This window comes from Gallinula chloropus, assembly GCF_964237585.1.
Source record: "Gallinula chloropus genome assembly, chromosome: 3".
In the NCBI taxonomy this organism is placed as follows: Eukaryota; Metazoa; Chordata; class Aves; order Gruiformes; family Rallidae; genus Gallinula; species Gallinula chloropus.
The window spans coordinates 7767346-7783767 of record NC_140087.1 but is presented as its reverse complement, the minus strand read 5'-3'; the positions used below and the strand labels follow the sequence as shown (position 1 = coordinate 7783767).

Sequence of the window (16422 nt, the reverse complement as noted above, 5' to 3'; positions counted from 1 at the left end):
GTGAGAAGTGGGTGCCAAGGCACAAAGGTCTGCTGCTACAGCAGCAGTTGTGAGCATGCACAGTAGCAGAATCTGGAAAGATTTACTGGCAAAAACACTAGGAAAACTAACAACTTGGAAATAAGCAACTATCTTTTTCCTGAGACTGGGTTTATTATGAAATACCGTCTCTTATTTTTTGCATGCTTTTGCATCAAGTTGTGGCATGGGCAAGCGTTTCATTTTAGCAAAATGGAGCTGCTTATTTCTCCTCTATGTCATCAGTGATAATATGGAACAAGACCAGATATGAAATGTACTTGTGCTGTGCCCAGGAGACAGACTTCAGACCTGTATCATTCTTTGGTGATGAGATGGTGTTGCTGAACCTAGTGACACCATTGCCATTTGCATCAAATGAAGTTGAACTGACCTTTGGTTTTCCATTCACATGACACTTTTCCAGTCCAGACCAAACAAATAAATACAGCACAGAAATAAAGCAGTAAAATAAAACATTGCACATTCCAGGCAAAGCAGATGCAGGAAAATACATTATTGATAAAAAAACACCAAACACAGGAAGATTTCTATTCTGTTTGTGATGCATAAAATCTACTTAATGGGTGAAGAATGGTATCTGCCTCATGCAACTGTCCGTGATGCCTTGGGCAACATTTTTGCATATGGATGGATACCTCCTGATCATCCTCCAAAGTTAGTTTGCTCAGACAAAAAAAAACAGTATTTAAATGGATAGTTTGGAGGGTTGAATATGTTAAAAACGTTATTATTCTCTCTTGGAGCCTTGTGCATTGTATATAGAATGGGTTTGGTGTTTGGTAAGCTGGTTGTGTAAAGCTAATTCACCAGGAGCTATCAACAAGACGATCATTTTGATCCAACTGCTGCTTTCCTACAGCATAAACAACTCTGCAGCAAGTCTGCCCCATCTGTGCTTCTCTCTGGTTAAACTACTCTTGGGAGCCTCCAGACTGCTCGACTAAAAGGCTAGTGGAGGCTTTTATATAAATGTAACTACAGAATTTCAGGGGTTTTATAGCTCATAAAGATATTCAGAGGTATTTTAATTTTTATATTTATTCATTATTTTGGGAACCTTTGTTTTATACAGAGCTATCATAAATAGACCCAGCAGCCAGTAAATCCACTGGGCCTTCCACAGGCAGCAAAAGCATCTGACGGTCCAGTCCCGCCGTGCTCACTACGGGCTCCAGGGTCCCCTGACTCCAGCAAAATGGCAACCTGCTTCATAGAGTGGAATTCACCTCCAGTCAAGCCTCCTCCCATTCCCACTTTATTCCAGCCTTTCTCTAATTTCTCAGCTGGATCTAAATGCCAGTTTTGTCGCTTTAGTTATGTTTCATCTGGTTTTAAAGCTGCGGGCCTGGATGCTGTCCTGGAGCCTGCCTGTGCATTGCAGGCCCGAACTGCCTGCTGTTTCTGGTGAAGCTGCTAAGACACTGTTCTTCTGTTTCACAAATCCTGAGTAAATAACTAACTAAATAAATAAACAAAAGTGTAGCGTATAGCAATAGGATATTTTATTCCAAATTTTTACAAAGGGGGTGTCATTAATACCCTAGTGTTCAGGTAAGCCAAGTAATAGTGTAATGTTTCGCTTTGGTTCTAAACAGACAACTTGGGAAGGAGCTAACCCTTTGTTGTTGGTTCGTTGGGCATTGTTGGGTTTTATTTTTTTCATATATTTGAAGGGTAATTGTTTCTTGAACAGAGTTTTATTTGTGTGGTTTTTAATTTGCTTTCTTGGAGTCTGAGGTGAGCATGGGAAGTATCAGTTTTCTGGCTGTGGGGGTGGGTGGGTCACTGCTGGCAGCAAAGACTTTTTTTTTAAAAAAAGCTACAGAAAAGAAAGCTTTGACTGTTCAGAACTATTTTAATGCCTTCAGTGTTCTTTACAGACTGGGAGTGATGAGCACGCCAAGTTACAAGTGCAGATTTCTAAGAATGCTTGGTACAAAATGATGTTGTTAACGCTGGACTGTGAGGAGGTCTAAGAGTGGGTGCCTTTGGGGAATCTTGCTATAACAGCCATGGAAAAATAAAAGAACCAGACTTCTTTGTTTTAAACGTAGCCCTCTTACGAGTAGATTGCTGACATGAAAGAGAAAGGTGACAAACTGAAGAATGAGCTTAGAAGTGTTCCAGTAGGAAAATTCCATCTCAGCTCAGAGAAGAGCTTTGTTTAGTTTTTAAGCGTTCTTTAAATAATTTTCTATGACTAGCATTATTTCAGCAATCAAGGAACTGAATATTCTTTATTCCATTTGAGTAAACTCTAAAAGTCAATCCCTTGTACAGATGAAGATGTCAAATAAATATGTAAGCATGCAATCTGATTGAGTTCTAATGCTGATGAGCAAACAGCTCAAGGGCTTAAGAAGTACTGCTGTTCACCACAGGCTTATTCTTTATGTGATATGGGATGTGTTGCTAATCAGATGTGGTATGTTTCTGTCTTTCAGATTTACCACTGGATTATAGATTTACACGATTTTCCCCAAATAGCTCAGCAACTGCTGGGTACTACCCAGGCCCTCCAAGAGCCCTGCTGCCAACTGAGGAGTCAGTGACTATGAAATAGGCTGTCGGCTTTTTGCTTAAATTACCCTGTGGCCCTTACTTAAACTGCTGTCAAATGCTAACTGGTGAAAATGCTGTGTGATGCTTCATAAAATAGAGTGATGGATTAAAGCAGACTCCTGTGTAGACTTGTGTTTCACTTGTTGCTCTTGTCCAGCTGGGACAAGTGAGCAATGCACCCCTCTCTAAATCTTCTGACCACCACTGCCTATTGGCTCTTTCCATGCGCTGCCCAAAGCCTACAAGAGAAATGTGCTAGTGATAACTCATCCCAAACTATATTCTGCATTTTCAAGGACATTTATCAGTACTGTCCCCGTTTAAGGTGATGCTGCTGCTGCCCTAAGCCCCAGGAACGACATGAACCAGACCCTCAGCCATATTGCATTAATAGTTACCTTGGACAGCCCAGGGCATCACCACAGACGAATGTTTTCCAGGCTCTGAGGAATTTATTGTCTCACTGTAACTGCCCCTGGGGACACAGACCAAGGATGCATTGCACCCAAAAAGAGACTTGAGTGGGGTTTAGGCAGCTAAATGCAGACTGACAGCGCTGAAAGCCTTTGTCACATGCTTCGTGTTCCTGAAAGTGCCTACCCACTCTTCAGCAGTAAGGGTCCCTACATGCCTTTTCCTCCTTTAGTCTCCAGTACCTCAGGAGTCAGAGCATTCCTGCAGAAGGCTCTTCTGCACACAGTTCCCTTCTCAGCTTGAGTGGATTTGAACCCACATTCTACACCTCCCTGGGAAATTCCTCCGAGAGTAGGAAGGATGTAGGATGTAAAGCCATCTTTGCCAAGTAGAGCCTCAGCCCAGAAGAGAAGTGAGACTGAAGACATGAACTGAATCTGTGCTTTCTTACCAGCTAATTTAAGCAAATGGGCATCCTCTTCTCTGTGGATTCAGAGCCAAAGACCCGATTCTCCAGCGCTTTGGACACGGAGCCTTTGGTAACTAATGCAAGGAAGCAGATGGAAAAATGTGTCAAAGATATTTGTTTAGTTAACAGGTTTTTCCAGGCACACTAGCATGGCAGAATTTTGGATAAATTTACCTCAGATTTTAAAGAAATTTCATTTTCTTCCTTTCAGGAAAATCCCACAATAAGACTTTTATTTTCCGAGGGAAGGACAGTTAGCAGAATGGGTTAAACTTGTCTTCACACTTAACTTGTGTCACCACAGTACACTCAATTCTTGCAGCTTCACCAGCAAAAATATTTTGGGTCAGGATCAGATGCAAACACCATTCATTCCACCTCATCTCAGAGATACCAGTCTTTATTTCCATACTTTTTTCCTACCTCTCTTTCATTTACATGGGGATCTTATTTTTACGTTTTTGTGGTCCAGTATATTTACAAATATTTCCCATTTAACATTAAGGATTCTTTTTTTGAAGGGCAACATAAATAAGGAAAAAAAATTAGGGAAAACTTTCCTTAAAAAATGTGGGTGAGGAAGGAAAATGAAAGTGCCATTCTCCTCATAAACTATAGGCTGAATATATTTGACTTAGGTAACAGTAAGTAATACTTCTTATTTTGAAATTCTTAAATTAGCATCAATGTCTTGGGCAGCAAATCTGTCTCATGATAAGAGTATGATTTGTATTAAGCAGAGAGAGATCCAGATTAAGATCTCAGATCCCTGATTACAGCATCATTTGAAATTCTAACCTGCACCAAGTAATCCTCTGCAAATAACTTCTAGCTAGGTTGTGGTCCAAAACCAATATTGTGCACCCTCACACTCCTGCTGTTCTGAGTTTGGAGCTGATCTTTGTTGGTTGGGGATTTTTTTTGTGTTTGTTTTTTTTTTTTTTAAGAGTTAATTAAAATGGAATTGTTAGTGACTGATTGGGTGAAAATCATCCAAGTCCTTGGTTCCCAGTGTCTCAGTGGAGATGCAGCATTTTTTAAGTGGAAATGTGACAGATTCTAAGGACAGCTTGAACAGAAAGCTCATCAGGATAAATACATGTACAGACTTGTTCAACTGGGAGGTGACAGTACCTGTTTGTGACGAGGGCTGTCACCAGCCATTCACCACACCTGCTGCTGGAAGGACCTCAGAGTACCAGAGAAAGAAGTGGGTAACAGAAGGCTACTGCAAGCACGACTCCATGTGCCACTGTGTGCTGCGGGAAGACTTAGGAAAGATAATTGTTTTCCCAAAAATCAAAGTTCCATTGAAATCAGGACTTAACAACCCTCACTAAAGACTCTTCTTATTCAAGAAGCTCTGAAAATTATAACAGGTCTTATTACAAAGCGGAGGTTGGCAATAGAGGAGCTTTAGAAGGGTGCAGTCGTTGCTGTGGTGATGGGAGAGCTGTTGGAGATGGAGGTGGTGTGGAGACCAGGGAGAAGAATTGCACGTGGCAAAAAATCAGTGGAGAGCTGGCTGTATCTAACATGACACTGTAAAGACACCATCTTTGCTTTTTCCTTCTTGCTCTCTCTTTTCTTCTTTTTTTTTTAAAAAAAAAAACTTCCTGGAAGTCTCTGAAATTTCTTGGATTCTGTTGGGAGAGGCCATTGGCAGAAAGAACGCTGAAGTGCCTGCAAAACTATCTTGAGTACCATCAGGGAGACATAAAGTTGTAAAGATTCATTAAAATCACTGTGTCTGGTTATACAGCCCTGAAAGCCACAGTTTTGCTTAAAACTGGAGTTGAATAATACCGAGTCTCTCTTGGCATCTCCTTTGGTATAAAGCATATCTGTCAGAATTTTGAAATAAAGAGGATTTATTTCTGAAAATAAATAAATTTAAAAAGTTCTCTGAATGTCCTTTATCTCTGGGCAGTGAAGGGAGAAGGGAGACAAGGTCATCGTAGCACTGCAAGGAGAGTTCCGTGGCAAAGCCTCAAGCAAAGCAAAACTTGACCCACTCAATAAAAGATACATAAATCAACACAAAACTAGGATGAATTAATATGTTTAAAAGATTAATACCTATGGGAAAGTCAACTTTGATGCAAAGCAGAGCTCACTGTAAATGCTTCCTGAACAGGGCTTGTTCCTGGAAATGTCTTAATCCCCAGGGAGCAAAAGTTAAACAAACAAATGCAGATAGCTCACTGGTGGTAAGATATGGGGGGCACTGCTGGGCACGGGGCCTTTCTGAGGCTCACACTTCCCCAGGCTGCTGGGGCTCTCCAGATCGTCTGAGTCCCAGGTGTGTGGTAGTGCAGCGGTGCTGGAGCGATTCCTAAGGGAATTTGCAGGGATATATCTGATGGTAGGCACCAGCATCCAGCACTCCCATGACTGGTTTAAATCTGCTGAAGCAGGAGACAGCCATTGCCCAGCCTGGCATGACAGCCTACCTAGGGAAAAAAACATCTATAAAACGGGCATTGTAACACAAAAAGGGGGGTTGTACACAGATGTGCAACTGGAAGATCCTTTGGGGTGCAGAAGGGCTCCAGGCAAGGTGGCTGGACCACCTCCAGCATCCTAGGGCTTGGGATGCTCTGTAACCACTGGTCTCACAAGCTTTTTGGCAGATGCTGTAGAAACTGAAGCAGTGTAACACACCTCACTGACAAATTGGAGATTACTTACCGGTTGCTATATTCTAAAATAGGATGCAGAAATTCCTCTACCAAAAGCAATACACAGGACTGATCTTTCTTTCAGGGAAAACAAACTGGCCCAGCCACAAGTCACAGGCCCTAGCACACTCTGGGTCAGATCTGACTGCAAGCAGGTTGCAGACCATGTAACCCTCAGTAAAGGCTGGCTTATCATGAGATTGCGCCAATTCAAAAGTGTTCACTGGTGTTTTCTCCAGAAAGCCATTCTCCTTTAGAAACCCCGTTTTTAAAATTATTTTTCTTCCCAGAAGTCCTAATCTGACCTGAGGGAGGAGTGGGAAATGGCCAACACCTATTGCCCTGGCAAAATGTATAGTTTCCAACCTGGCCTTGGAGTGCTTCTCTTTCCTATAGATGCATAGTCTTATTTCCTATTTGTAATCATCTTTCTTGCCATCAGCGGAAGGCGTGATTTTAACACTTCTCACAGTGGCCTTGTTTGGCCGTGACAATCACATACACTTCACCTTGAAGTCTTTCTTCCTGGAGCCACATATGTATTAAATCATACCAAGGGAAACAACAGCAGAGTGTTAGATTATATAAATAAGTAGGGAGGTCGATCCTAACAGCAAGAAGGCACTGGCTGAGCTTCCACATCAACCTTCTTTTGCCACCATGGGGGACAAAAAGGCACTGAGTATAAAACACACTTTTTTTTCACAGCTTTGATGTCTTCCAGTAGAGAGAGCTTCTCCAAAAGTCGAGTTTAGAAATAAAGTCTCGCCTGTGCAGAACAGTGAGTGTGTCACACACTACACCATGCAGTGAGGGACCTGATAGGAAGAGGTTGCTTCTGACTTCCTCAGCAAGGGGGCATGGCATGAGCTGGCCTGCCTCTCCTCAGCATCATGGAAGGAGCAAGCCAAGTCTTCCAGTACATTTAAGTGACTGACTTTTAAACCAAAATATGCCTCTTTCTGTACATATGCTTGGAGGCAGATAGTATTTCAGCTGAAGCGTAACATCAGATGTAGGAAGGGAAGTACACAGCTAAAGGAACCTTATCTCTGCAGAGCATGGCTGGTACAATGGCTATAATGGTGTCACCACAGACACCTATTGTAGACAACCGACCAAGAACCAGGCCTTCCAGCAGGCACACGGCCCATCTAGAAGCCCCCAGGGGAAAGGCTCCATCCCATTATAAATCCAGTTGCCTGTAATTTCGTTTTCTGCAGTTCTGAGTAAGTGGAACATCGAACCTCCTTGGTGAGTCACAGGAGGAAGAAGAAATCCAAAAAATAGAGGCTTTCTCCTAAGTGCTTTCAGTGCAAGAAGCAAATCCCACTTTTCTGTAAGCATTATAAATAGAAATGCTTAACTTGAAAACACAGCCTGGATTGGGGCCAAAATAAGATGGAATCCAGGAAGTTAAACAGACTCAGACATTTCTAACCCGAAAAGCTTGCCAGCAGCTTCACAGGGCAAACTGGGGATTCTGATCAGTGGACTGGAGCTGTGGCCAGCATGCCCAATCTTGAATTTAGGACAAAGCTGGAAGGGAAACCTCCTCAGGGTGAGGTGGGTGCTCACAGCAGTTCTCTGGCGAGCAGGGCAAGGCCGCAGAGGTTTTGCATCTCCCCAGATGTCACGGTTCACAGAAGGGCAAAACATCTGAAGCGCCGCGTGGAACTTCTGCCCCCGCTGCAGCTGAACTGATTTAATCAGGGCCGCGCTAAGAACCTCCCCCGCTCCCCACTGGCGCGGAGGTGGTTCTCTCACACGCGGTCCTAACGGCTTTGCAGTACTCGCGCTTGGGTGAGAAACCATCACAGACACTTCAAAACCACGAGGACCTTACGGCTTCCAGTCCCCTTTGGCAAGCTGGGATGATGGGGGGGTGTGTGTGTGTGTGTGCGAGACACAAAATGGCAGCAGCGCAAAAGGAGCCCGCGCAGCGCCCACCACCGCTCCCACGGCCCAGGCAAAGCAGGTTCTGCCAGCCAGGAAGGTATTTCTGTTTTGCAATGACTCCTAAAAGACCAGACCAAAGGCTCAGTTCCATTTCCTCTTAAAGGCTGTAGAACTTCACGTTCCTTTTAAGAGCGAAGGAAATCATCGTGAACTCTCTTAAACTGTACACAGGAGGAAAAAACAGACATTCCTGCCCAAAACTTGTGAGAGCAGCGTTTTCAGGATATATTTTAGGAAAACAAGCCCATTAACATCCAATAGGTCTTCTTCCATCACAACACTGTTGCAGCTCTGTGATTCTATGTGGCTAATAAATATAAAAGATCAATTTTTAAAGCCTCCACCACCTCTGAAGAATAAAAGTACAGATGAATATAGCAACCCTTTTCTCGCCTTATCTCAAAATAATACCTGAGACCCACAGTTTTCTTGCTACACCACCCTGTGGGACCTCCAACTCACACTGGGAATTTAAATGGATAACCCTAGGTGCTGAGCTGTCTGCAAATTAGATTCCTGCAGAGAAAAAAAGATGCTATTTTAAATTTTGCAGAAAGTAGCATGATGTTAGGAACTTGAGAGATTTTAAAAAAAATAATCTTTATCTTACACCAACAGAAGGCTTCAAAAATATCTACTGGGAGCTGGTGGTGAAGCAGCTGCAGTGGTGTTGTAGACAGATAGCAGCACTGAACTTTTCTGTCCCTGTTTTCTCCCTCAAAGCTGCCCAGAAGAAAGGGCATGAGCATCCATACTGACATACACATGAACAGGCAGCAGTTAAGGGCTAGGAACGCATGACACAGGTACCCAGCAACTATGGGGATGAGGGAATCATCTACATTTCATAGGAGGTGTAGGGGTTTTAGGTCAATTAAATAGCTAAACTAAGCACTCCTTGGCAGTAAGTGGGGAGATCTCTAGATAGTGGAAGACAGGTGATGGAAAATGGCCTATAGCTGAAGCTCAAGAAGGATGAGGTTGAGGGTCAGCATGAGCTGACAGTTAACAACTCAACAGGGCAATAAATGGCTAGAGCGTATCGGGGAATGGAGTTTACATGTATCACAGTGAAAAAGTGCTACCAAAGTACGTCTATTATGTGGTGTTTTCCTCTTTCCTCTAACCTTTCTCCTATTAAGTCACAGGAATTTGAGACACCTGGTACATTACTGATATTAATCCATATATAAAATTGGCCAAAAAAAAATTGGAACCTGACGACAATTAATTTAAGAAAATAGATTTGGTAACTACCATTAATTTGACCATCGTTAGACAGATATTATTAAAAGTATGTGCATGCATTCATGCATGTATACATACATGTGCACACATTCAGACACCAATATTGCTGGGTAAAGTGCACTATCGGCCACAAGTATGGACAAGTGTGTGAGTGAACAGTCACAAGAGGGTTCCAGGGGGCCCTGAAATGTCTGAAAGCACAGGAACAGGATGATACCAAAGCCCCAGAGCAATACACACAATAACCAACTGCTGATGCTGATGCATCAACCTCCTCAAGCTCCTAAAACTAGGAGCAGAGAGGGATCAGTCTTCAAGGAGTACAGATGACAGCCAGAGCAACCAGCTGGTGGGCACCACTGCTTCAGAATCAAGTGTGCAGAATTGCTTGCTACGGTAGCTTCCAGAGCTGCAGATGTATCGTCTTGAAGTGGAAATGAATTTCTGATGCCTGTGTTTGTGTTTGATCTTGGCTACAGCAAATCAGAGTGAGGCAGCTGCACAGAGACATGACAAGTCACTGGAAAGTTCAAATACAGTCCCTAAGAAATACTTTTTTCATTTACACATCTCCAGTGTCAGGAGGAAGAGAGTGACATGGAAGTATGAGCCACAAGAATTGGGGGTGGGGAAAATGCACACGTTGGAACTATTTTCCAGTATTCCAGCAGATGTTTAGCTATCTCCTTGGCTTCCAACATACCAAGTGACTCCGTAAAATAGGTGGATTCTAGCCTTAAGAAACCCCCAGTGTGTTACAAGTGGAAAACATGATTGCAACATGTCTGGCATCCAGAGAGGGAGATTGCGGCAGTGGGCTCTAAGGGAGCACCGAGGAAGTCTGTGTTTAGAAGGCTCCTCTCAGTGTGAACATTCACAGTTTGTGCTCCCCAGGGGCTACTGCTCGGTTTATAACACCACAGAAATCTGGAAGGGAAGAAGTTGCTGTGTTGAGAAAGGTCACACGTTTTGAGAACATAAAGTAACAACGAATTGAGCGGAATGAAAACCCACAGGCTGCTGGGTGACACGTGGGGACACACACACACACACACACTCCAACCTGTCCTGATGATCGTCAGCAGAGAAAAGGAAGGCCAAGGGATGAAGAAAGGGCAGAACAGTTAGGCAGCCTGACAGCTGCATAGAGGAGATAAACCTAAACCCAGCTGAAGTCTACAGTAATGTAGAAGCAGTAAAAATGGTATGGTCCTACTGCTGTCACAATGGAGTCTGAGGCTGAAAGGCACAGACAGGATGATACATGCCATTTTTTCATTGGTCCAGGTATCTTTTGGGCATTTCACGCTAAGTACCTATGTACCTGCTTTATGGCTGCTGTCTTCCTGACCTGCCTGGGGACGATAAATCTGTCTGCACGTTTGCCTCTCCTGGCTGTGACTGATGCTGCAGCTTCCCGTTTGCTGAGAAATCTGCAGGGACTTTTTTTCCTCATCTGACTTTCTGTCTGCTAGCCTCGGGCTAAAGCAGGCTGAACACATGGTGAGAGCAAGAAAGAGGGAAAGAAAGGAAATGTAAAGCAGAGAAAGATGTTCCATTTACATACAAAGAAGAGCTGTTTAGGAAACAGGTCCAGTGCTTTCCCCTTCCAGCTACCCTACTGATAGTTTGGCTGCATCTGTGGGGGAAGCCAGAAGCATTTCCAGTCTGGTGCTACAGAAGCAGACATAGGAGGGAAGAAGCATTTGTCCCACTTAATGCAGCTTTCCAGTGCCACAAACATACCTGGCACCCAATAGACCTGTAGGAAACAACTGGCTAGATCTTCCTTTGAAAGAAATTGCTTTGCACCACACTAAATGTGCCCCAACCAGAAAAGGCATCCTAACGAGCTTAGACAAGGCTTCCAGATTTCCCACCCTTTCTGATTTGTAAAGTTGGCTTCAGACCACTCCTTTTCATGACCAGCTTCTGGAGCTGTGACTGTTTCTGCCCATTGCCTCCACGGTTAGCCAGAGCCCCAAATCCCCGAGTAGTAACTGCTGTGAATCATGCAACACTCTCATAAACTTGAAGGACGTAGTAGGAACAACAACGAAGTTAGGACACTGTCTGGTCCACACCCAGGCTGAAAAAGAGGAGATAGCCAACACTGAGGCTGGAACTGGGCTAAGTTTTGAAAATCAGAGCTGCTTTCATGTAGCACTAATAAAGTCCAGGGGGAAGAGCTGGGCAGAGCCCCGAAATGAAGGAAGGCAGGGTGAGCATTACGCAAGTAAAATACCCAGATTTGTAACTCTGCCGTTCAGCCACAAGAAGAAACTGGCATAATTGCTCTCATCCTACAGGCTGCAGCTCACAAGGCTAAGATCAGAACTCACCACAGCTGGACACAAAAGAAGGGATCACAAGGGGTATGGTCAAAAGAAAATCAATTGTTGTGGAGAATTATTGAAAGAATCCAGAGAATTTTGTATTTTTCTCTCTTTGCATTTGAAGAGTTTTGTCATTTGATGATAAAAGTGGAAGTGCCTCTTACATGGGAAGTAAAGACCGAACAAGTCACACACAGAGGAAAGGACTTGGGTGACAGGGAGGCACCCTAAAAAAATAAATAATCACACAGAGGAGAAAAATAAAAAGAGAAAAAATTGCTGTTGCATAGGCTCTGATGGAAGAAAGAGAGGACCAGCCAAGACTGTGTGTGTGAACACTCAGCTTCCCTCTCCAGACAAATCTCTTCAGGCATTAAGAAGGAGAAAGCAAACATCCCCCCCATTTTCACGACTAAGTGTGAGCCAGAGGCTTTAAAATGTATGCAGCATCAGCAGACACTTTGTGTCTCCTCCAAAGAGGATGAGCCCAGAGTCACTGACTTAATGGAGCTCTCCTGCCTCCCTTTCCCAACACCCTAGCACAGTGATGGGGGGGTTGCTCCCTCTTCACATCCTCTGACTTAGCTCATCAAAATGCAGCAGGAAAATCAAACACACTTCCCTTCCCTGCAAACCAGACAGATAACCACAGGGCCACTTTCTTGTCCAGAGATGGGCAATGAAGCTGGTGAAGGGTCTGGAACACAAACCTTATGAGGAGTGGCTGAGGGAGCTGGGATTGGTTAGTCTGGAGAAGAGAAGGCTCAGGGGAGACCTTACTGCTCTCTACAACTACCTGAAAGGAAGTTATGGTGAGCTGGGGGTCAGCCTCTTCTTGCAGACAAATAGTGATAGGACAAGAGGGAATGGCTGCACGTTGTGCCAGGGGAGGTTCAGGTTAGAAATTAGGAGAAATTTCTTCTCAGAAAGAGTGGTTAGGCATTGGAACAGGTTGCCCAGGGACTTACCATCCTCGGGGTGTTTAAGGAAACATTGGATGAGATACTTAGGGACATGGTTTAGTAAGTGATAGAGGTAGTAAGGGGACAGTTGGACTACATGATCTTGAAGATCTTTTCCAACCTTAATGATTCTATGATTCTTGGAAGTTTTCCTTTCTCAGACATCATTTAACATAAGGGGGGGAAAGGGCAGATGTTCTCAAGACCTCACAACCAAGAGCTGTCTGGTCACAGTGTCATGGACGCAGCAGACATTTTCAAGACATGCACGGTGTACTTGGGTGTCTAAGACAGTGAATTCTCTGTGTAAGACCTAAAAAAATTGCCATTGTTGGAAAAAGGCAACATTTCCCACATACATTTGGCTCAGTCACACAGACACCAGTCATTTCATATTCCTGGTAAAGTTCCTTGACATATAGACCAAGGAAAAATAAAGAGCGTGTGACGTATGAGTAGAACAGTTTCTGACCTGAACAATTTTCCCATAATTTCCATGGAACATGCTCCACATAACCTAGCCAAGTCAATGGTCTTTAGCTCCAAAAGGTAAATTTAGCTCCTCTCCTAAATGCATTCTGGAGCAATGCCACCTGAAAGGTCAGTTTGCTATATGCTTCTGTGTCAGATGCTGTCATTTAAGGGAATGTGCAGCTACACAAATGATTAATCTTAGTGGGATCTTTCCAATAAAAAAGAAGGAGGGAACAAATAAACTAGGGTTCTGCTACTTGGGAACAGAGGGGGTGGAGTTTTCAGGGACAGAAGCACCAAGGGTGTGGAAATTGTCTGATGGTACTTTACTGGGTCAGTCATTTAAACAGACTTTCTAGTTGGTGGCAAGAATAGGAAGCTTGAGGATTTGATTTGTCATGTCCTGAAGAAGATGTCTAAAACAGGTCAGATGAATTCTGGCCTGAAAGTATTTCTTTTCCTCTGTAGTTATAAAGACAATCTAACTTGACCAGATCAGAGAGAGTTATCAGCAAGTATAGAACAAAAGTGCATGACACGTTCAGAGGTTAGATGGATCCCACACAGAATTTCTGGTCCAGATTGACATTGTTTCATTATTTTTTTTCTTGCTGTCATCAGCAAGGAATTCACTGGCCTGCAGCAAGGCTGGCAAATCTCAGAGCTCTGCCTTAGCAAAGGAGGCGATACCCATTGCTAAAGAGGTGAAGGGCACAGGACATCAAAGAGGAGACATAATCTTGTCTGTGCAAGTAGGTTTTTTGAACATAAAGATCCAAAACAGGACTGGGAAGGACTTTGACAGGTCACCTGTTCCACCCTGGCTGTAAGGCAAGATCCATCAGACTTGCTAGACCTGAACTGTTCTTGTCAAATATATGTCCAACTTGTACTTTAAAAAGCCTCCAGGGATAGAGGTGACATTCTCTCTTGTTTTATGGACCCTTACAGATACCTTCTTTTTTTTTCCCTCCTATTCAGCTTAGATTTCTCTTACTGCAAAGTAAGTGCTGTTCTCAAAGGATGTGGATAAGAGATTATTATCTCATTTTCAGCAACTTTCAGTAGCTGAAAAATGTTATCAGCTTTTATGTTGCTGCAAAAATGTTATCAGCTCTTCCTCCAATCTTTGCATCCTTAGGCTAATATTTTTCAGTCTTTCACACATATGATGCTTGCTATACCTGGGGTGATTCTAATTTAAAAATTATTAGTGGCAATGCTCATATTGATCCAGAATGGAAAAATCTCACCTCTCTGATATCTTTGAATCATCCTATACATTTTAATATATTTACTTAGCCTGACAAGCCCCTGTGAGCTACTGGGAAGTAAAATGGGTCTCGTTTTGTACATGAGGATACAAGGCTGAGAGGATTTGTGGTTCTCTGCTCTTCATGTGAATCCCCACCTCAGCCTAACTGCACACCAAAGCAAGACCCGAGCACAGCCCAGCTCACCCTCTGCAAGACAGAAACCGGGAGCGGAGGTGAAAGGGGAACCACGGTGCTTGGCTCAGGTATTCAGTCGTGACAAGTCAGCACAGTGCAGCTTCTCTAAAGCATGGAAACAAGCACAGACCAAGGTGAGGATTTCAAAAGCCATCTGGGCATTATGCTGTTCAGAATTGTCAGGGCCAATGCCATTTTCCTTAGAGTCAGATACTTAATACTTTTAAATACCTAATGATGCAAACATGTGACTAGTACTTAAGACACCTCCCTCATCATCACTTTAGGCATCCTATGATGGTGATTTTACAAATTCCAGTAGATTTGTCTTCTCAGACACATCTGTTCAGACCCAGGTAGGCTGTAGCTCTTCTTTTAGACCGGATATTTAGGTTTAGATTGGAAATTAGAAAACATTTTTTACTGAAAGAGCTGTCAGGGCCTGGAACAGGCTGCCCAGGGAGGGGGTTGAGTCACCTTCCCTGGATGTGTTAAAAAAAAGGGCAGATGAGGTACTTAGGGATATGGTTTAGCATAGGATGGGAATGGTTGGACTCGATGATCTTCAAAGGTCCCTTCCAACCTTGTGATTCTGTGATTCTTGTCCTCTTTCATGTCACAACATTGATACTTTACAACTCTACTATCAATGCAGTAGAAGACACCATTCAAATAGATGGTGAGAAACCATCTGTCTTCTTATCATGATTAATCTAGTGTTTGCATGACAGAAGCTGAAGCACTTAGTGCTTTTAGGCATGTCATTACTGGTAAAAAAGCAGTGTTTCATTCCAGCCTCTGGATTTGCTCTTGGACTTTGCAGCAACTGCTCGTGGATCCCTATTAAGACTGTCAGTAGTCATCACTATACAACAGGAGTGAAGGGGAATGTATAGTTACGAGTTTTACCTAGGTTCCACAAGTTTATTCATCTTGATGGAAGAGCAGGAACCATGCTCAGCTCTAGGAGCCAATAAATACGCAGAGTTTGTACTCTTCCCTGGTTAGTGAGTAGGAAAGCAAAGGTAACTGTTCCAAAGGGACATTTATTTCCCTCTCTTCTCTATTACTTTCCTAAGTCTCTTCAGTTGAGCAGCTGCAAATAAATTGGCCGTGTGGTTGGCTTGAATGGTGTCTCAGGGTGTTGTTTGGCAGGGGAAGTGCTGGTGTGAGCGGGCACCCCGTGCTTCACACCGACAAACCGGCTTTTTGTTTCTTCGCTGCCTCCCGGGAGCTGTGGGATGGGACCTCCTGTTGCTCTCACGCAGCCCGGTGACAGCACTGGAGATGGATATTGCGTACGAACGGGTCACCCCGGATGGTTTAACCTCCGCAGCCTCCCTTGCCCGAACCGTGGTGCCGGTGCCATACGGGGCAGGCAGAGAAAACCCAAGGGCCGAGGTGTTATTCCCTGTAGAGAAACGAGTCCTCCCGCTCAGGGGGAGAACTAGGGTATGTCTGTGAACTGCGGGCCAGGGGGAAGCGGGTGAGGATGGGAAGAAAAACCCTGAGGCGAGCCAGGACGAAATAAGCACACGCGGAACTAAAGACGCGCCCGGGAAGCTGCGCAGCCGGCGGCGGAGCCGTGAGGGCCGGGCGGTTCCCCCGGCGAGCGGAGCGGTGCCGCGACGCTGCCCGCCGCCGCCGCCATGGCGTAAGGGGCCAGCGGGGCCGGGGGAGGAGGAGGAGGAGGACCGGGGAGAGGTAAAGAAGGAGGGCGGGGAGGAGGGAGGTGGAGCGGGAGGGGGGGAGTCACTTTCTTCCTGAGTTGAAAAACGCCTCTCCCGGCTCCGTCCCCCGGGGCTCCGGAGGAGAGAAACTTTC

The 16422-nt window shown here is 44.3% G+C and overlaps 1 protein-coding gene across 1 annotated transcript in view; it reads left to right on the top strand.

The window, feature by feature from the left end:
- LOC311189787 (dermatan-sulfate epimerase-like) overlaps positions 1 to 16422 on the top strand; it is a gene marked incomplete at both ends in the record, with an annotated part of 181581 nt that overhangs the window by 129414 nt on the left and 35745 nt on the right. Inside the window, one exon of the mRNA XM_084261513.1 lies at positions 2487 to 2582. Coding sequence (XP_084117639.1) covers positions 2487 to 2582 — 96 coding nt within the window. The remainder of the gene's footprint in view (positions 1 to 2486; positions 2583 to 16422) is intronic.